This window comes from Haliotis rufescens, unplaced genomic scaffold, assembly GCF_023055435.1.
Source record: "Haliotis rufescens isolate VD_foot unplaced genomic scaffold, xgHalRufe1.0.p SCAF_21, whole genome shotgun sequence".
Taxonomy (NCBI): domain Eukaryota; kingdom Metazoa; phylum Mollusca; class Gastropoda; order Lepetellida; family Haliotidae; genus Haliotis; species Haliotis rufescens.
This window is the reverse complement of record NW_025963902.1, coordinates 6,428,454-6,451,279: the sequence shown is the minus strand read 5'-3', so window position 1 is coordinate 6,451,279 and position 22,826 is coordinate 6,428,454. Positions and strand designations below refer to the sequence as shown.

The following is a 22,826-nucleotide window of genomic DNA, read 5'->3' as shown; positions in this document are numbered from 1 at the left end:
CGCACTTTGCAATTTTTGTCCTCATTGTCAGTGATATTCTGTATCAGCGGAATGGCTTGTTTTCACTTTGTAAGTATCCGCAATCTTCTGATGTATCATGTGTTCCGATGTTTTTTCACATGAACTATTGACTTGCCCTTGCATGAGTTTGTGATGGGTGCCAGGATACACTGATCTTCTCGAGAACACCTGGTATCATCACTATTTGATGGTGATTCAAAATCACATGTATATGATAAAGTCAGTATCATACAATCGATTGCTTTGAGTAAAGATTTCTTATGCTATGGAATGTTTTTTGGCGCTTTAATTTGTATTAATCCACCGACCTACAGATTAGTCATAAAGAAGTTTAATGCATCGTGATACACTGATGTGTCAGTGGTCTCGCCACTAATGATGCTAATAAGTCAGCCACAATTCAAGTTACCTACTTAACATGCTTAAGTAGTTTTGTGCCTCTTTCCCTGACCTACAATATTGACAGTTGTATGTGATGCATTCATGTATCAATGAATGGTCCCACACTAATCATGCTAAAAAGAACACATTAAAACTGTAACATGGCAACATGTTTTGTCAAACTCATTCTCACATTATCTTGTATTTAAATTGTCACCTTTGTATGAGCAAAGAGAGCGAACTAGGAGATAAACCTACTGTGTTTTCAAATTTGAGGTAGTCTACCTGTAGATTAGATACAACGTATTTTGGAAAGAAGCTCATGAAATATTATTCAAGTTCAAGATAAATTGATCGTATTCTTAACTATTTTGAACATTATGCTTACAAAATACATAGATTTTTAAAAAAGAATTGATGAAATAGATTCCACAGACATTCATTTAATATCATCGCACCCTGTTGATATTTGCAAAGCTTGGACTCAACCAATCATTTCTTGGAAATCAACATGACACCTTCCACTGTAGGGATGACAGGTTATAGAAATAGTGACAAAAAATGCTGAACTAATTTATTTCTCAAATAACTTATAAAATCACAGTGTTGCCATTGTAATAGTTTAAGTTGCACTTATCTGCTTATGTACCCTATGGTTGGAAATATGTCCCCAGTAACAGTAATATATATTCAGAATGACTCCACACAGAATTTCGACATGGTTACATTAACCCACTCCCGTTGCTGTTAACTGTCCATGGCTGCCAAAATACTTGTTCATAGAGACAGTGCTCTTGACAGATTGCATGAGCCCAGACTACCCTATTTTGTAATTATGTTCACCATTTACTTGATAGTAACTGGTGGAAATGAATTTCATTGCCAACGGACCTACCCTGAAGTGTGGCTGAATACCGCCATTTTAAGCTGGAGACAAGGCAGCATTGAATGACACAAGAGAGAATGTTCATTTTTGTGACTGATGATTGTGTTGTCGTGACACAGTGGATAGTGTGTCTTTTACTAAATTATGTGTGTTCTGAAATTGATTTAATCTTGTTTAATAAGCTGTTCTGATGTCGAACGTATTCAATCCAATGTGTTATCAACAGCAGCCATTGTTATATGCATCAATGTGTAGGCTATCAATAGATCAATATTTTCATATGCAAGGGCTTTGTGTGAAAAGGTTTGTTAATTTTGAGGTATCAATTGGAAATCGATACCTGAATTTGACAAATCAGAAGCATTCTAACTCTTCAGTGTCATGGTAGAAAGTTTTTTATTCCACATTGTGCTCTTATTAAACAATATCATGGTGGCCTGTTAACACATGGTTAATAAACAAATCTTTGCCTGGCACATCAGAGTAGTTGGTGGTTGATGGAATGGGCAACAATTCTCTCCGTTTGGTACAATGACATACAATAAACCAGGTTACATGTTGTGTACATCCAGTCACCTTTATAATTAAGTAACCTGGAGGTTAAAGCTTTTGCTTGATTTGCATAACTCATATGACGGAAACAAAATGGCACCTGATTGACTCATCTCACTTGGTGACACATAACCAGAAATATGTCCTAGGGGCTCGAAAACACAGTACAAGAGGACATGAAAAGATGAAAGAATATAAACTTACATTTATGTTCATACCAGCATCTCTTCAACAAAAGAATTCAGCTATATACCGATAGGAAAAGAATTTGCACCAAAAGGTGTGACCTCCATTATTGCATCATCTGTACACACTTAGACAGGAATTATTATTGTTTGATGATGTCATTGTAGGCGGATGGGATGAAATAGCCTTGATCTCTGTTGACAGAGTGAGTGAGTATGGTTTTACGCCGCTTTTAGCAATATTCCAGCAATATCACGGCGGGGGACACCAGAAATGGGCTTCACACATTGTACCCATGTCGGGAATCGAACCCGGGTCTTCGGTGTGACGAGTGAACGCTTTAACCACTAGGCTACCAGACGATCTGTCAGATGCCTGGCAAAGATTTTTTTGAGCAATTGACTCCCATAGAAAATAACCCCGGACAATGGACCCCAGTTCATATCAGCCAAGTTTGAAAGCTTTTTCCAAGAAAATGTTATCCAGGATAAACGTGTGACTCCTCACTGGCCTGCTGCTAATGGAGGAGCAGATCAAACGAACAGGTAATACCGAAAGCTATTAAAATATTAAGAACAGATGGAAGGGACTGGAGGGCAGAAATACCAAAATTTCTTCTATAATACATGATGACTCCCCAAAAATATGACTGGGAAGAGTCCAGTGGAACTACTCATGAATCAAAGCTGCCTACCAAGATACCAGAAATGGTACCTGACAACAGTGACAAGATAGTAGCTAAAATTGATATTAATTCTTCTGTGACTGTATTGAAAAATATCAGTACGTAAGGCTTTGAGTGTATTGCAATATACTGGCTTTCAAATCGCTCAACAAAGTCAGCTGGGTCTGATTCAAAATGACTCACGAGAGAATTCTCACGCGGGATCATCAATCTGGACCTTGACCAAAAATGAATTTCATTTCAAAGTTGAAGCATGACTGATTTAACACTGCTCTTCCTTCTGGGAAGGCTTGATTCCACTGTGGATCTTCATGTGTCTCTGCCGGAATAATGACTTTTTGTTTCCTTTCCCACATTCAACACACTGTTAAGGCTTTATTCTGCTGTGAATAGTCATGTGTTTCTTCAGGCTACCGGATTGTGTAAATCTTTTCCCACATTCAACACACGGATAAGGCTTGATTTCACTGTGAACACTCATGTGTTTCTTCAGGCTACCTGAGTGTGTAAATCTTTTCCCACATTCAACACACTGATAAGGCTGGATTCCACTGTGAGTCCTCATGTGTTCCTTAAGGCTACTTGATTGTGTAAATCTTTTCCCACATTCAACACACTGATAAGGCTTGATTCCACTGTGAACATTTGTGTGTTTCTTCAGGCTACCTGAGTGTGTAAATCTTTTCCCACATTCAACACACTGATAAGGCTGGATTCCACTGTGAGTCCTCATGTGTTCCTTAAGGCTACCTGATTGTGTGAATCTTTTCCCACATTCGACACACTGATAAGGCTGGATTCCACTGTGAACATCTGTGTGTTTCTTCAGGCTACCTGGGTCTGTATATCCTTTCCCACATTCAACACACTGATAAGGCTTGATTCCACTGTGAATACTCATGTGTTTCTTCAGGCTTCCTGATTGTGTGAATCTTTTCCCACATTCCACACACTGATAAGGCTTGATTCCACTGTGAATACTCATGTGTTTCTTCAGGCTACTTGAGTGTGTAAATTTTTTCCCACATTCAACACACTCATAGGGCTGGATTCCAGTGTGAATCCTCATGTGTCTCTGTAGGTTACCTGACTCTGTAAATGCTTTCCCACATTCAACACACTGATAAGGCTGGATTCCAGTGTGAATCCTCATGTGTGACTGCAGGTCGCCTGACCGTGTACATTCTTTCCCACATACAACACACTGATAAGGCTTGACTCCACTGTGAATCTTCATGTGAGACTGCAGGCCAGCTGACAGTGTAAATTCTCTCCCACATGCAACACATTGATAAGGCTTGATTCCACTGTGAATCCTCAAGTGTCTCTGCAGGTTCCTTGATATTTTAAATGATTTCCCACATTCAACACACTGGTAAGGATTGATTCCACTGTGTTTCTTGACATCAATTGTGTCCAGCGTGTCAGTAGCGGAGTGTTTCTTGAGACCACTTTTTTCAAGCAGTTCTCTCTGACAGTCCGTAATAACAAATGTTTTAGAAACCATGTCAGGATTCGATGTCTGGCTTTGTCCTTCCATTATTATCTTGTGTTTGTTATGGTGTTCACTGAAAACACAAAAGCGTCGTCACTTTTCTCAATCGTGTTGATGCATTTCCTAAACACAACCAATAAGAACAAGGGCTGGGTCCATACACAATTTGACGTTAAATGAATCATGACAAACTACTTATCATGATGCAAAGAGAATGAGACCAGCTGGCGATGGACCATATCCTTTCATATCTTGACACTGTCCTGTGACATGACAGTTGTATGCTATGGTGTTACATACTAATAACTAAGTACTGTATATTGCCGACTGAAATGTGACCCCCCATCCCCCCAACTCAAGTCAATTTGCCCTTTAGGTCACACAATCCTCCAGCAACTCCAGCCTTCGGTGTCTACACTCCACAACTTATGAGGTTCATCCAACATGTTCAAGCATGCTCTTTTCACAATGATTTCAAAGAGTGTGTTATAACTCTTGTACTTCAATGACATGGGGGAAATGTAAGGGATCAAATGGTAGATAAATGCAAATCTACCAGGATGAGAAGGAAATTTCTCTGTGAGGATTATTAACTTTGAACAAAGCCTCAGAGATTGCTAGAATTATGGAAATGGTAGAGTTTCAAGATACAGAGTTCGAAAGTAGTGAGCGACAAATTGTCAATCAAGTCTTTTCTACTTCTACCAAATCACAGAAACATGTAATTGCTATAGATATGGATTCAGAGGACAAGAGGACATTTGGCAAATAACTACTCAGTAAGTTTCCTCCGAGGTCTTCGGTGTTCCCGCTTGCTTTTGATACTGCCAGTCCTAGTGGACTTGCAACTCTAAAAGTTACCAATCCCTTCTAATTTTTGTCATTCCCAACTTTCAACAAATAAAAAGACATATGAAAATTACCTGGTTTTCATTCCTTCAACATCATGTTCAATGCAATGACGTCATCTCTGAAGTAACTTAATTAGATCAACACATCATTCAAACAAAGTTCAGTCACAATTGTCTCCATTTTTCAATATTTCGAGACTAAGTCGCTACAAATATATATTTAACCTCGAAGCAAAGCGAAATGTTATTTCCCTGCACTATAATAGACGAGGGAAACCCTGATGGTAACAGACAAGCTGACTTAGTTTCAAAAATATACTTATTTAACAACAAAGATATATATATAAGGTACTATATTTGCCGGTCCACAGGGACTGGCAGTAACATGATTTACGGGCCCAAGCCTAATTCTACTTGGAAAAAACTGGTAATTACCAGTAAACGGGAATACTGGTCTTGCAAACCTCAGTGCTACATGCATTCCTGACCTGGCACTTATCCCAGAGCCCATGAGACAACTTACAAGATCAAATACAGTATGACACTGGGGAAAAGAACAGCAAAACTCACTGAAGAAACTGAAGTGAAGACTTGCTAGTGCTAACATTATGGCATACTATGATGACGCTTTGCCAAGACTTATTGTTGATGGGAGTCCAGTTGGACTTTGAGCCTCCCTCACTCAGAAACAAGACAAGTTTTGGCTGCAGGAAAAATATCGTGTTTGTGAGCATCTGCTGGCCGGAATGACAGCTTGTTTTTGTGTATGAAGCTAAAGAAAAATAAAGAAGCAAAGTGCCTACACATGTACAGCGGTTGGTTTGGATATTTAGACTGGCATTAACAGTTTTCACCAAGTAGCACATGCGAGTACAACACTCACAGATGTAAAGAAAAGATATTCTCAGACTAAGAAAGAAGTAATTTTTCACATGAACCTGTATGGAATCAAGTTCGAGCTTGAAACAGACAATAAACCATTAGAGGTAATTAATTCTCATTCCTCAAAACCACCAAGAATTGAGGGATGGGTGTTCAGACAACAGCCCACAACTTTAAGGCTGTTTACGGAGGTGGTTCACAAAATGCAACAGATGCCTTATAAAGATTCCTACAAGAAATTAGCAAAGTAAGACACAATGTGGCAGAAGAATATATTCACCACTGTGCATCACAAAAAATGCTCTCCCTATTGCAATCAAGTTCAAAGAAATCAGATCAGCTACAGAGAGAGATTATGAACTGGCAGATGTCAAGAAATCTTGAAGCAGAACAAGGACAGATACAAGATACAAGGGACTCACATGGATGAACTTTCAGAACATGATGGTATTATCCTTAAAAGAAACAGAATTGGGATGCCCAATAGTCTTCAGAAACAAACACTCAATCTATTAGCTCATGAGACACACCAAGGAGTTGTCAGAGTGAGTGAGTGAGTGAGTATGGTTTTACACCGCTTATAGCAATATTCCAGCAATATGGCGGTGTCATGCTTGCCAAGTAGTTGCAAACGCAAAACCAATACAGACAACAGAATTACCATGGAAAATATGGCAATCTTTAACTATAGATTCGTTACCTACCAGCGAACTGGGATTAGGAACCCAGAACTTTATACTATCAGATTAATTTGCCTAAAGCTGCCTGTTGCAATGTAGTACAATATTTTTACATATAATATTTATCAATTATTGGCCATTCATGAGGGCCTTGTCAATATCAGTTTCTCTAAAACATGATATTGTCCAAATTGTGGTCAGTAAACATGGTACCGTATTCGATGAAATAAGCGCCTAGGGCGCTCTCACAATTAGAAACAGGGGGCTCTTATTAGAATATTATTTTGGTGAAAAAAACAGAGTTGAAAGAAAATTTCGTGGTTTATGCTGACAGCCTGAAATGTTTATGTACGACAGATATATTTTTCCAGAAATTAATTGCCAACAATAAGGCAGCAGAAGGCCAATAGGGAGTCACACATTTATCATTTTTTCATGGAGAAAACTTTTAAACTCGGCTGATATAATTGGGACCATTGGCCAACGCTAATTTCTCTGGGAGTCCGTACCTCGAGAAAATCTTTGCCAGGCATCTAACGGATCTTCTATCCAAAGAGATCAAGGCTATTTTATCCCATCCACCTACAATGAACTCGTCAAGCAATAGCTTTTCCAATCATTCCACACAGGGGTCGACACCCTTGGGAGTCCGGGAGTTTCGGGACCACCAGTTTAACATGTTTAAGATTTGTACTCACTAACATTTGTTGTACTACTAGATATTTTGTTAGGAAATATAAAAAAAATCAAGATAAACACATTATATTTAAATAATTATCCTGAACTTTCGATCGTAATACTCATCTAATAATGAAAACAGGAAACAAACTTTAGTTGACAGAGAATGGATACATGTATCATTATGCCATTTATGAGGGTTTCATTTTGTGGTTTAGTCATCTCTCAAAATGTCAGTTGTACTTACAAACCTTTTTTTGGTACAAAGAGGCATATGACATGTACTCAAAACATTCAGAGCAGATGGAAGAGACTGGAGGTCAGAAATAACAAAATTTCTTCCATCCTACAGGACGACATCCCAAGGTATGACTTGGAAGAGTTTGGTTGAACTACTCAGGAATCAAAAGCTGCGTACCAAGATATCAGAATCGGTACTTGAGAACGACATTAACGTTCAAATAATGATGCCCAAAATAAAGGAAGAGGTAAAGCTTATGCACACCTCTCCAGAAAAACGAAACAAAGTGATAAGCTGAGAACCAATTTCCATACCAATTTCATTAAAATCAGATCTTAGTGGTCGCAACCACTAAACAATGACCAGAGGACATCCCATTTCTGGTCATGTCAGAACGACACAGTACAAAGAACATAGATCTGATCTTAATGAAATTGTTTCCATTCAGACCATCATGTGATACTGGAGAAGAAATGTAGTGCAGTAACTATTGACAATGGTAATCACGTTATTATCAGAAACTCACCACTCATGAAAAAATTTGCAGGAGACCAGACTTGCAGCTCAATGATGATGTCCTCAGACGATGTCACAGACAGTGCAAGGGAGGTAATCCAAACTACTAAACTTCCAGATGTTGCTGGTGCTGAACTAAGGCGATCCAGGAGAGTGAGACTTGTATCCGACAAGCTATCAGACCATAAACTGTGATAAAAGATAATGTGTTGTGTAAGAATGTAAACATGGTAAATAATTGCAAGATTATTCATTGACAGTATATTCATATGGATATTCCAAATGGACGTGCTTATGTTGTCATATTTATCCTTTCTTATTTAAGTTGGAAAAGATTGGCTTATTATGCAGAGTTGCTTAATTCGAAGCATCTTTAGAATACAGTACCACAACTTCTCGTGAGGATGACCTCAGCTATAGGTCACGTGTCTCAAAGACAAGCAATCAGTTTTTGTGAGAATCCATCAGACACGAACGGATTATTAGCCCGACAGCTAACCAACTGAGCTATGTCCACACTGTGGAACTAAGTGCAAATTTACCTAGCCACGTGTATGACGTTATGGAACTGAACGAAAAGGGTTGAATAGGCCATGGCAACTTCTGAAGGGTACGGGTGGGCATGGTGTTTCAAGACTTTAGTCTACGGAACATACGAGTGATCCTGATGCCGTCTGGCACACTCATCCCATTCCATAATCTACAAGATACCAAGTGGTGAGGAATGAGCCGATATGGCGCTAACTGAAAACACCTCCAGGCTTCAGACGCATGAATGACATGGTATTTGATAATTCATCGGGTGATTTTTGAGACAGAAAAGTATGGTAGGGAACACTATAAGGATAATGTGGATAATAGTAAGAAACAGGGGAGGCATGAGCATGGCTCATGACGACACAAGGATGAATTTGCTTTTGAATAAGTACTGATAAAATGTAGCGGGTGGATGTGTCTTGTGTGAATGTTCCAGGACAGTTTCCAGAAGCCAAAATATTCGACACTAAACCATTTCATGCTTTTTACTAAACAACAGTCAACATTTTTGTGTGAAGAATATTATGAGCTGCTTTTGAATCTATAACAGTCACTAAACAGGTACCTTGTCTTGTGTGAATGTTCCAGGACAGTTTCCAGTAGCCAAATTATTGACACTAAACCATTTCATGCTTTTTACTCAACAACAGCCAACGTTTTTGTGTGAAGAATATTATGAGCTGCTTTTGAATCTATAACAGTCACTAAACAGGTACCTAACCCTAATGATCGTAAAGGGGTGATTGATCGTAAAGATGATCCAAGGGTTAAGGATATATTTAGTAAACAAATATTCAAAACTCTCAACATCGCTGGGCTTATTCAATGACATTGTGTATAGAGATGATAGATCACTGGGAGGAGCTTATGCACACTTCATGACCCCTGTCGCCTCAGGGAATTGTTTTGCTGGTGTGACTGGCAACAAAATACTATAAATTACGTCATATGGTAATGTCACGTGTTTGAAAAGTTTGTTGTACTGTTTTCTAAAGGTAGCCCTTAGTTCAATTTCATGTTTAGATTGAAAAAGTCCTACTCTCATGATGTTCGTTGTTTAACGCTGCACTCAGCTACTCGCTTCATGAGCCAAATGTCATTGATTGCATTATCAAGGTCAAGGTAACATGAGACTGCCAGAGAGACAAATGGGAGATTGGGTCCTTACACTAAAACAGATAAATGGCTACGATCATCGACAAAAGATACAACTCCAAAAGTAGACATTTGTATCTTGTTATCTGTTGCAGGGCTATTAGGGTACTCGCGTACCCAACAACGGGTCGGGTAAAGGTACTTAGGTAATAATTACAATAATAATGTGCACTTATAATGCACAAACTTCCATGTAGCAGTTCATGCTCAAAGCGCTACACCGACCAATCAAAGCTCAAAGCTAGCTAACCCTAAGGACCGAAAAGGGGCGTTGGATCGTAAGGATGTGTAAGTTTCCCTAAGACCAAAAAGGGGTGTTGGATCGTAAAGACGTGTAAGTTTCCCTAAGACCGAAAACGGGTATTGAATCGTTAAGATGTGTAATTTGCCCCCAGACCGAAAACGGGTGTTGGATCGTAAAGACGTGTAAGTTTCCCTAAGACTGTAATGGGTGTTGGATCGTAAAGACGTGTAAGTTTCCCTAAGACCGAAAAAGAGGTGTTGGATCATGAAGCGAGAGTCCCCGGAGTGTGAGGCACGGTAACAGCATAGCGAGACAGCGGTAGCACTATAGCGTGTTAATTGAGTGGATGGTAGAGCTCGGGCTGCGCCAGGTAAACTGCATTGTTGGCCTCGATTATTTACAGACCGCTGTCATATAGCTGGAATATTGCTGTGTGCGGCGTAAAACAACAAACAAACCAACCAACATTGTATAGCGACCGCAGTTATCGCTTGGGGGTGCTTCTGTAGCTATTTTTAGAACACTTTCGGTTTTGGTCCACAATTAGTAGTGACGTTTGAGGGCAATTTACGATAGTTGTGATGACGATTTTGTGCGTCTTCTTGGTTGTTATGACAACTACACACTTCCCAGTCACTGTATCTCGCGCTTCAGGAGTTCAGAGAGAAGGATTTTTTCAGGCAAGTAAAAGTTTAAATGTATTCTACTTTACCAGTAATACCTACAAACTGGTAATTTCATCGTTATATGGATGTATTTCAGGGTTAGAAATTGGCACTAGTCCTGTAGTCCTTGCCAAACTGCCCAATAGTTAAGGTACCATAAGGACTAGTAGATATTTGCCATTTTTTAGGGTTTTGCTATATGTTATCATTATAAGGACTAGTGGACCAAAAACGTTAGTTTCTACCGCTGTATTTATATAGCTGCATGATAAAACTATTTAAAAACTATTTTTCTGTATTTTTCAAACATCGACAAAGTATTTTAATTTGACCTACAAAAGATTTCAGGGGAGCTAAGTGTGATTCTCTGCCTGCCCTTGAAGGGGAGATAATTAGTTTCATAATATGTTTTACATTTTGTACGTTGTCAAGAAAAAGGCTGCTTAACAGTTTTGATGAGGATATGGTTGGTGACACTTGTCCTGTCCTGTCCTGTGGCCATTACAATGGCTAGTTCTGTATACATGTCTTCCAGTCACTAATAGACTGGATATATGAAGCATACTCCCGATTGGCTCATTCGCTCATGATGCTTGACTGTAAATACTAGGAGCATGAAAATGCACATGATTGTATTAAGATTATTCATGACAGACATTTTGATGTGATGCTTATATATAAAGTTTACAATGACTTTTCCCATTTTCATGGATATTTATTTTGCTATTATTTATTTTAGACTTATGCTACCACTAAACAAAGATCTGAGGACATCCCATTACGGGTCACGTCAGACCGACCTTGCGCGAACTTTGACGGACCAATGGAATGACCAATCAGAAGGCAGCTTTCTCATGCTTTACGGCACTAATTTTAAATTGGCAACTATGCTTCGAAACATATTTTGACAAATTCTCTATTACAAATTTAAAACCTGAACAAAAGAACATTCTGGAATGGCTAATAGATGGTATGGATTCAGTCGTTAAACCCGTAACTATCGTTCGGAGTTAAAGTTTTCGAGGCTGCATGATTAGAAATCACATTCCGACTGTCACTTTCATAATCTGGTAAGCGATGCTCTGATTGGTCAGGTGAAAGGTCGTTCTGATGTGACCCCTAATGGGATGTCCTCAGATCTTTGTTTAGCGGTGACGAGAACTAAGATCTGATTTTAATGAGATTGTATTTTTCTTTCAAACTTTTAGAAGTGCAACATGAATAATGTCTCTAACTATCTGTAAAGAATAAATGTAAAAAAAAAATTCTGGACTTTTTGGCACAAGTGGACGAAAACGGCACTTAGAATATCCATTGCTGACAAATGGCAGTGCTGAAGTATGGTGCTTGTGTGACCTTATTTTGCTTCATGTGGAATAACCCATTCATGTTCCTTCAATCAGAACAACCTTCTAAATAAATAAAAAAGGCAAAAAGATAATTTTAAATTTGAAAAAAAAATTGGTCTGCGGTGCCTACATTGTAACCCTTCGGTGAATTCAGGCAGAACCAAATGAACAGGAATGACAGAAGATGAACAAACTTTCTAAAAGTAAATGAAATTTGAGCTAAATAGCACTAGCCATGACGATTTACCATTTGATAGACTAGGCCTATTCCCGATTTTGAGTTATTGTTCCTTATTGTTCTCATTCATGCATTCGAGTGTCGCCTTTGTCATGTTGCCATAAGGCTTATAGATTTATCCTACCACACAATATTTTCGAACAGTTAAGACGACATTGTTCATACACCGAGCGATGAATGAAAACTTACATTCGTGTGATGTCTTCAATAACAGAATTTATCAGACAGTAAACGAATCATCGATAAACAATATTACCGTCTGCATTCTCTTACCCAGAGTTCCTTGCAGCATCACTGCGCCGGATTTAAGCTGGGCCCCGTCTCTCATATCAACAGTCTGATCAAATTGACGAAGCGCATGGGAAGCCGGGAACCAGCTTACGCCGGATCGTGCCTCGTCTAGACTTAGCTCCAGTCACAGGACAATGTATTACTGATAATAATAACAACAAAAACCCAATCTCATTAAAATCAGATCTTAGTTCTCGCTACCGCTTTGTTTAGCGGTAGCGAGAACTAAGGTCTGATTTTAATGAGATTGAACAAAAACCTCGCAGACAGGCCAAGACTGCCCATTCGTTACCACTGATACGTTGTGGACATATTTTGCAAGATAGGATGTTTGCTGTCTACTGGCAAGTTTGTAGTTAGTAGGATGTCTCACAGTCCCTGGATAATATTATTTCCCCTTCCGCCCAGCCCTTTCTGTAACACAAAAATCAACATGAAGCAAGTCTAGACTTTCCTCCGTCTCAAGTCCGAATCCCCATTTCACATGGGCTCCTTTTCAATTTGAATGGTGTTACATGTATTTATTTTTATCAGTTTTGTTATTTCCAGAGCCGCTAGTCTAGCAGGTCATGGAGGCTCTTCAAGTTGCAGTAGGAAGAAAAGGTAACAGTACAAATGGCTCGGCGAGATGTTAGACGAGTATCTGATACATACCTTACGATCATACGAAAATGCGTAGTATGCTGTTTGTTCGTTTGATTGTTTGTTGCTTAACGCCGCACTCAGTAATATTCCAGCTATATGACGGCGGTCTGTAAATAATCGAGTCTGGACCAGACGATCGGGTGATTGACATCATGAGCATCGATCACGCAATTGGGATACGATGACATGCATTAACCAAGTCGGCGAGCCTGACCTCCCGATCCCGTTAGTCGCCTCTAACGACAAGCATAGTCGCCAGTGGCAGGTAGCGCTGTTTGGAGTGGGTGAACATTTACGTATATGGCTTGATATATGTGTATCTTACAACTGATACCTGTTGTCAAATCAAACTTTGCGTAGCTCGGCATTAGATGGCTCCAATTCAAATACAACAAATTACACTATTCCTGGCTACATCCTGATTTTAATAAATTTTATCAATTGATAATTATTTTTTATTTATTTTTTAAATCTAATTTTAATTGAATACATGACCGACAGTATTGTTGTTGCTGTTGCTGTTGCCGTGGCGGTGGTTGTGGCAAGCCAAACTGACCAAACATGACAGCTGTTATTTTCTGATAGTCCACTGAGATGCATTGCCTCGGTTTAACATGCTGACTGCCGATCTGAACCCGGATTGTAACCACGTGATCAAAACTCAGTGATGATGTACATCGCTGTCAATATTGATTGAAAAGCGCACTTGGCATCGATTGGTCATTAAAGTAAGTAATATTCCTTGTCGCGGAATGGCGAGAGAGAGAAATACACATACAAACACGTACATGCATGTTGTTATACAACTGCGATAACTTTGAAGTTATACAGTAAACTAGGACCACTAATTTTAGTTCGTTATAACTTAATTCGTTTTTAACATATATACAGCATATATACAGCAAATGGCTGGGACTAAAAAAACAGTTCGTTATAAGCGTGTTCGTTATAAACGTAGTTTACTGTACCCTGATATGTCATCACCATTGAGCGTTCAGATGTACACACCATCAGTCGAGTTAAGCCTTTCTTTTTGTAATGGGTACACAGTTAAAAGGATAGTTAATCCGCTATTTTAAAAAACGCCTACCTGAATTACAAACTTTCAAGAGAATGTTTTATTTTATTTTGGTTCAGTGTGTCTAAAAACATCCTGGAATATAATGGATATACTGTTTTAACTTAAGTGGTATAAGTTATGTTTATGTTAATGTAGACGTGACGTAAAGACAGCTCGCCATTCAAAGGGTAAGTGCGTCTAAAAAACATTATCAAGTTGATAAACAGCGACAGGAAAGTATGTTTTTGCACACTCGTTTTCCGCCACTACTTACGAGCAAAAAGCCCAGGACACGGTGAACACACATTGGCCATTACTTTGCTTGTCGCCTACTTGAGTCGCTATAAATCTCCTGAAACTTAATTTAATTTTTAGCTTACCTGAACCGATAGTTTTTGTATGTGGCCTCCTGTGCGCCCCCGTGCGTCCTTTGTCCATCCCCTGTGCGTCCTCTGTGCGCCCCTCATGCGTCCTCTATCCGTTCACCGTGCGTCCTCTGTCCGTCCCCTGTGCGTCCCCCGTGCGTTCTCTGTGCCTCCTCCGTGCGTTCTCTGTGCGTCCTCCGTGCGTCATCTGTCCGCCCCTTGTCCCCTGTGCGCCCCCTATGCTTTCTATGTGCGCCCTCCGGCATCCATATGCCCTCTGTCCGTCTCCTGTGCGTCCTCTGTCCGCCCTCGGTGCGTCCCCCGTGCGTAACATGTGCGTCCGTACGACGTAAGATCGCCCCTGCAGTGTCGTCATCCACTACAATTTTAGGCCTCGCATTTTAGGTTAGCCCTAGTGTGGCTGTACCGAAATGTGAGCCCTTGAGATAGAAATGGTGTGGTGCAGTTGATAGAACGTCTAAGTCCGCACGGAGTGCGGCAGGTTGGGGGTTCGACCCCTGGGCGTTTTATACCAACAGACTTTGAAAGGTGGTACTTAATGTTATCCCGTCGGGTGCAGCTTAAGCAAGCAGTGGTCGGCTATGGGAGTCGGTACATACGTTGATAAGTGCAATCATTCTTTCCCTTTCATGTATTCATAGTGGCTTCCGTGTTTAAGGTGTTTGTTTGGCCTTCTATTGAGACTAGCAGTAATTCATCAACGTGTTACTCAATATACATGCAGTACGACATCTGTTTTGCATCGATACTTATATTACTATTTGTTTTCTCGTTTACCTTGTATTACGACGTCATTGGCAAATGTAACCAACACGTAAAGGTAAAGGTAAGCTTCTCAACATAAAGGGTCTATTACCATTAGATATGTCATATCTCACCTCAAGTAGGTTGAACTACAATTGGCGAGTTAGTCAACACAAAGCCTACAAACGGTTACGGCGATAATATCGTGCCATTATCACGAGAACAGTCCACCCGTAAATGTTTGCTTTTCTTTTACCCCCCCTTGCGTCTGTCAACAGGTTATCAGTACAGAATAATCAATCTGCGAGTAAAATAAGTAGATAACCTTCCATTGGTCAACAAACGCAGAATGTTTACCTGTTGCCATGGAGTTAACCTCGGGTCGGCCTACAGTAATATGTTTTTCACTCCCAATGCAGCCTATCGCGTGACAACCACTAACTGTACATCCGGGATTTGCCGTCACTGACACCAGCATATGACGTTAATTGTTAAACCCTGTTCTGAAGCGACGGGTCCTCCTCAAAGCTCCGGCGTGCAGGTATGGTTATTATTTTAAACATACATCAGTTGTCTGACATTTATTTCCAGATTTTAAAGTAATTGCACATTCACCTATGGTGCATTTTCTCCACGCCTGATAATTTGTGTAAAATTAGTGCAAGTGACGGGTTGGGGGATTACATATGCAGACGTACAGTCAGTCATTCTACTATCAAACTGTTCACTGGCCCAAGGTCAAGGTCACCGTGACTACGTATGCACACCTACAGTCACTATGTGAGTAGTAGAACCCGGGACTTCCTAGAAACGAGCGAATGCTTTCACCACTAGGCTATCCCACTGTGCTTGCTGACGATGTTATGTGTTTGTGCAACGCAGACTATAAGATACATGACTTCATTGGTGATTTGGCATTGCTCATATCGGTTGGCGTCAAATTATCAAAGTTAAGATAGAGAGAGGAATTTGTCAATAAATACCTATGCATTTTACAATCCAATTCTATGAAATTATCCACGATTGACATTCAAGACAGTTTGGTAAACAAGAACTTGATAATACGACATAACACTAGTTTTAAATACAAACCAATTATTTGTTCTTAATAATTTTTCTGACCTTTGTTGACAGATGTATATTAGATATACAAACTTTTTTCTTGTCACAAAATCTGAAGAACTACCAACATGAATTTCAGTTTGACCTCACTTATATATGACGCCTTTAGAAATAAGAATTTTCAGAAATCAATATATTCATTATATTAAAAAATATTCATTCCGCTGTGCAATCGACCAAATGATGATATGGTAATTGCAATTTGGTTGATTGTAGTGTACCGTCCGTTTCGACGTTAACAATTTTGTCATCGATTTCCAATAAACATTTATTTGACATTTAAAGTTCCACTTGAGTGTATTAACTGCGCTGCGCGGAGCCTGCCTGACGACAAAGCATCAAGTGCAATTTTACCCGACGTGTAATTCGGAGTTAATCGATGTTATGTATTCGATACCAGAACATGCTTTAACCAGTTGTTAGAGCTGCAAGAGGCATAGGTCAAATGACATCATAAATCATTCTACGACTGATTGATTGATTGGTTGGTGTTTCCCCTGGAGATCCGGGTTAGAATAAGTCTCCAGCAACCGATTCTTGCCGTAAATGGAGACTATGCTTCTCGTAAGAGGCGACTAACGGGTGGGCAGGCTCGCTGACTTGGTTGATGCATGTCATCGTATCCCAACTGCGTGGATCGATGCTCATGATGACAATCATTGGCTTGTCTGGTCCAGACTCAACTACATGTATTTACAGACCACCGTCATATAGCTGGAATATTACTGAGTGCGGCGTTATGCAACAAACAAACAAACAAACTTTGGTGAAACCCACGAATACGGATAAGGTGCTCACATAGAAACACTATCGGGGCGAATTTGGGATTCAAACACACGAAAGTTGGTTGACGGGAGGCGATTTGCGACGCCTCAAACATCTACATGGACCACCCGAGGTTCCACTGTGTGAAATGTCATTGTTTCACAGACAGCCATTTACTTACTTGCTCAATTAAACTATATTTAACTGCCTTCTTATGTAAAGGAAAATCCCGAGACTGGGGTAATTTCTCTGGCCCAGGCTTGCATGGCCTACCGGCCTGCTGAAAGGCCACACCTACGTGTGGCTAATTTGAGGTACAATGAGTACAAATGTCTTTACATCTATTTAAATCCTACAAATACGTTAGAACTGTTAAAAAAACTTTTCATTTAAGCCTTATTTTTCAAATATATGCTGTCACATTCACAAACATCTTTTTGCGGACATGTTTTGTGTAACTTTGTGACAAGATAAAGAGGGTCAAAGGTCACATGTCGATTTCTGTCATATACAGATTGGAGATATATATATTTAGATTTTTAATCCTAACATAATTTGTTTATTTATCCTTAAGACTTTGTTGCTTTAAATTTTCATGGTGAAATACAAAATAATAGTGACGAAACATCGAATTGCGGCCACGGCGTTTTCGTAATTAGTGTTTCATATTAATATTCTTTTTCGAACGTATCCATTTAAGCTAAAGAACGCTAAAATATACAGAAGTCATCACTACTGTAACTCACTGTCTGAATACATTTCACAGGTGTAACGTAAACCATGGTTGACGTCAATATCAAAGACTTCCTAGATGCTGTCAAAAGAGGCATCGATGGTCGGAAACTGAAGCAGTACCTTCTGGTGTCAAAAGCAAGCGACTTCCGGTGTTGGGCAGACGACAATGGACTGGATGCCCTGCATCACACCATCCTACTCAACAACCCGGAGGCTCTACAGCTTATCCTCTCGGAGGGCTACTTTGCACATCCACACGAACCGAAAGTAAATCCCTACGCACACCTCGCTGCTAGACTGGGTTTCCGAACAGCCCTCAGTATCATTTTACAGTTCCGACCAGACGACTTCCGGATGGTGTCCGGAAAGTTTGTCATACCAGGTCAAGATGACGACGGTGATGAAGGAATGAACAGTCCTCTTGACGTTGCTGCTAAATATGACCACATCGAATGCGTTCGGACAACTCTGAATATGTGTGTCATCAAAAGGTACCCTGAAGCTGCCTCCAAAGACGATGTAAGCCTCGCATGTCTTGCAGATTCGCCGCTGGCACTTGAACTTGTCCTCAAACAAAACCCATCAAAGACGGACATCAAGTCTGGTATAGAAGTGTCCCTTCAATACGCGAGACCCGACTGTCTTGATATTCTTTTGAAGCAGGGAATATCGACCTCGTCGCTCTTCAAACAGATGAACTTTTACCACGTGCTCTATACCTACAGTCAGTCTTTCGCCAAAGGAGGTCATTCGCTCCTTCCAAAGATAACGTCCATTCTTATCAATCACGGACACTCTGTGAAAGCATGTAAGCCTCCAAGAACATATCCTCTGTACAGCTTGTTAAGCAACGCCTTCTGTATTCATGACAACGACAACACTCAGTACTACATCCAATGCATGAAGCTGCTGCTTCGCAAGGGAGCTGACCCCTGCTTTGACGAGGTCAAGGACGAAGCAGGTCAAGTCAAACGTGGGGTTAAACCAGTCACCGGGAGACACGCCTTCTCGTCTGCTCTACACTGTTTACTGGAGACGGTTGAGGTCTTCGCTTCGGTTTTGGAATCGCGTACTCTAGCTGTGAAGTTTGTTGAAGGATGTGCCGACATTTTGGGCCAGTACCACGCCCATGCCAACCAGATCGGAAGGGTCGGGGGTAACAAGAGCAGTTTACGGGGAACGGTTCTTCATCAGTATGCTAAATGCAGTGTCGTCATCGGAGTCGATGAGGCCATAATGAAATGTATGCTACGCCATGGAGCTGACCCCAATGAAAAGGTCAATGGGAAATATGCCGTGAACAGCTACCTTGACATGTTGTTTGAGAAACTGTCTCTATGTCAGGTGGTCGACACGCAGCATAAATACAAGAAAGAGGTGGATACAATGTTGAACATTTGTACGTTCATGTCATCCACGTCTGTCACAGAGAGTGCGAAGATATTCAAAAACGAACATTCACGGCATTTATCCCAGCAGGTCAAACCGTACGTCAAATACGTCAGGGAGGAGCTAGACAGAAGATGTCACGTGATACGATCACTGCGCCGCCTATCGGCGTGGAAGGTATGGCAGCTCTGTGGGATGAAAGGGTCAGCCGTCCACGCCTTGCCTGTATCGGTTAAGATCAAAACGGACATTCTGCCAATTCTATGATTTCACTTATTCTGTCAGTTTCTATGTACATTGTATTGTAGAAGTCAGAAAAAGTCAAAATAATTCAACTTTGAGGGGTGGTCGGGTAGCCTAGTGGTTAAAGCGTTCACTCGTCACGCTGAAGACCCAGGTTCGATTCCCGACATGGGTACAATGTGCGAAGCCCATTTCTGGTGTCCCCGCCGTGATATTGCTGGAATATTGCTAAAAGCGGTGTAAAACCATACTCACTCACTCACTTGAATCGGAGAATCTCATAATATTTTGTTTGCATTTCGGAAAAATACAAAAACACATGTCAGCATAACAGTGTAAGAAATTCCAGTCATATAGTGTTGGTGATAGCCATCAGACCGATTGTCATCAACAGAGACCATAATATACAACGCTATGGTTTCTGGCCTCAAAAGAGAATTAAGGTACAAATGTGGATTCGAATTGGTCTCCTTGTCGTAAGAGGCGACTTACGGGATCGGGAGGTCAGACTCGCTGACTTGGTCTATGCATGTCATCATGTCCCAATTGCATGGATCGATGCTCATGATATCAATCACTGGCTTGTCTGGTCCAGACTCGATTATTTAAAGACCGTCTTCAAATGGCTGGAATATTGCTAAGTGCGGCTTTAAACAACAATCAAAACCAAAACAACACTTGGTTTGGCGCGTGCACAACAACACGTTAACCAACCAGATTAAAGGTTAATGGTTTTGTTGTTGGGTTTTTTTTCATTGTGTATACCTGTAGAAACACATAGCTTGGTCTGCTTGACACAGAAAAACTTTGCTGATGAATTTAGCATTATTATGGCATCAATAAAATATACAAATTTGATTAAAAAACACACGAGAGGAGAAATATTAGATGTATCGCATTCCAAGGTCATATATCATTTAAGTCAGGAGTTGATATCCCTTTGGTTTTGATTGTACCAAAGTATTTAACTGTTGATGACGCCGCTTTTATCCTTTCTTTAAATTTTAAGCGATAGCATAAGAAAACATGTGGTAATTATAGGAATATTGTTTTGTATGGTGTCAGTGAAGAAAACCACTATTCTGAAGTTATGAATTTTATGTTGTTAGCTACATTTACTATATACAGGTGTAGAATATATTAAAAATATATATATTCCGATAAGATTTGTTATTACACTGCAAATTACTGAAGTATACCAATTCGTCCATTGCATCAAAACTAAAAATTGTTGTTGATGTTCTTCTAATTACTTTGTTTCTTACAACGTGGAAGCTATATCCCCTGATACGCCTATCCCCGTGGCTGTATGCAGGGTTATAAAAAAGTGGAATCATGATAGATGCTGTTAAAAAAAGAAGAAAATGAAACCCAGACAGTAACTGATACAGCTGAAAAAGGAAGAAAAGAAGGTGATAGCCTTCAGTTGATGCATGTATGGAACAAGTGCCATGGTTTTATTAAATGTTATCAAATAAAAATGTGTTGATGTTCTACTTTTTTAACTTTATGTGACTTTAGCAGTGTTCAATAACGGTATGTATGAGTGAGTGAGATGGGTGTAACGCCGCTTTATACTATAATTTAATTAAATGGCGTGTCATCTTCACGTGGAGAGAAATTCTAAAGTGACGCATGCAGGTCTTAGATGTTTACCACTGATGAAACCCACGATCATAATCATGGCAATTCTATGATTCGAACACAAAATCATCGGATCCTTGAATGGCTAAGGGACACAACTGCACATCGATTTGCGGTGCCTTAGCCGTACAGGCCCACATCCGTGACCACGGGCGCCGAACATAAGAACGAAGTAACGCGCATACAAGATTCGATTTGTAGGTGTTTTCTATAACAGGTTCGGTCCCCTGAAGATTCCGGGTTAAAATTTGTCGTCAGCAACCCATGCTTGTCTCATGCTGCTCGTAAGAGGTGACTAACGGGATCCGGTGGTCAGACTCGCTGACTTGGTTGATGGTTGATGCCATCGTATCCGAACACATAACATGGTCGTCTTGACATTATGACAGACATGTTTTGTTCTACCTGACAGCCTTTTTTCGACAACACTGTGCGTCTCATTCAACGTTTTACGTTCAACATTCAGTCATCAACGCCACCACCACACAATTTATGTAACCCGAGTTCCGGAGAGACAACCCGAAAAAAATTATTTTCCAAAAAATTAATTTTGTTTTCGAGGGATACCAGATCGTTGAGTCTTTACGTCAGGTTTGAAATCTCAAACCTGCATTTGTTTTTATTTCTCATGAATAGTGTTTGCAGACAGCTCGACTTTCCAGACGTGATAATGTACATACTTATACCTTAGTACAGATAGAGAAATAACTTAAACATCGGATATGTGATACCCTTCATCACTAAAAAAACATTTCCTACAGCTACTTGATAACATTATGCTTTCCAACTATAAAACATTCCAGTATCAGTTTCACCCTGCTTGCTCTGAGTATTGGGTGAGGTGAAATGGGGTTTAACGTCGCGTCCAAGATTATTGCACTTATATAGCGACGTGCATGTACGTGTGTGTGTTTGTTTGGCTTTTGTGTGGCTGCTTGTACTAGTCCGGACTGATGCCGATTTATAGTGCTAGCTCACTGAGATACCATGCCGCAGTTTAACATGAATACCCCTCAGACACAGTATACTGAATCCGAGCCTACCAGTCCTTGTTTTAGTCAGTTAATTCCGAGCGCCAGACAGGGTAACAACAAGTACCATCTTTGAACGTCTTTTGGTATGACGCGGCCGGGGATCGAAGCCCGTACCTTCCGCTCTCCGGGCGGACGCTCTACCACTAGACCACGGAGGCGGTCGCTCAAAGTATTGACAAGTGATAGGTGACACTGTACTGGCCTCGCTCTCATTGGCTTGTACACTACTAATCAAAGTAAAGGTCCCATCAATCACAACCAATGCGATAATTTCGAGCCATGGTCGAGAAGACGTTCAAGGTAGGCATCCAACGCCCATTCTAAGCGCTGCGTTATTCTCAAAAGAAACTTAAATTATTGGGCTATCTTAAACGTCATGGGGTTTCCTACTCAGTAGTCCTTGTTTTGAGACATACGTCCCATCAAGATGTATTTAAACTGCCGGTTAAAAGAAAGTTTTCAGTTTGATGGTGTCTGAAATGAAACAAGAAAGAAAAAGTTATTCGATGTGTATTTGATACGATTA

The 22,826-nt window shown here is 40.3% G+C and overlaps 2 protein-coding genes across 2 annotated transcripts in view; one reads left to right on the top strand and one right to left on the bottom strand.

The window, feature by feature from the left end:
- LOC124118473 (zinc finger protein 420-like) overlaps positions 1-12,657 on the bottom strand; it is a 67,012-nt gene extending 54,355 nt beyond the window's left edge. The window contains exons 1-2 of the mRNA XM_048401312.1: positions 12,432-12,657; positions 8,065-8,243 (exon numbers count right to left, since the gene is read on the bottom strand). The gene's annotated coding sequence lies outside the window, so the exon portion shown is untranslated. The remainder of the gene's footprint in view (positions 1-8,064; positions 8,244-12,431) is intronic.
- A 3,107-nt stretch (positions 12,658-15,764) lies between these two features.
- On the top strand, positions 15,765-21,093 carry LOC124133338. The gene is made up of 2 exons (XM_046497706.2): positions 15,765-15,909; positions 18,022-21,093. The coding sequence occupies exon 2, from the start codon at positions 18,036-18,038 to the stop codon at positions 19,644-19,646; it is 1,611 nt and encodes a 536-aa protein (XP_046353662.2). The 5' UTR covers positions 15,765-15,909; positions 18,022-18,035; the 3' UTR covers positions 19,647-21,093.
- Positions 21,094-22,826: the final 1,733 nt, after the last annotated feature.

What these genes read in the sequence shown, in the direction of transcription:
- LOC124133338 (XM_046497706.2), top strand. Translation starts at nt 18,036, where the DNA reads ATGGTTGACGTCAATATCAAAGACTTCCTAGATGCTGTCAAAAGAGGC.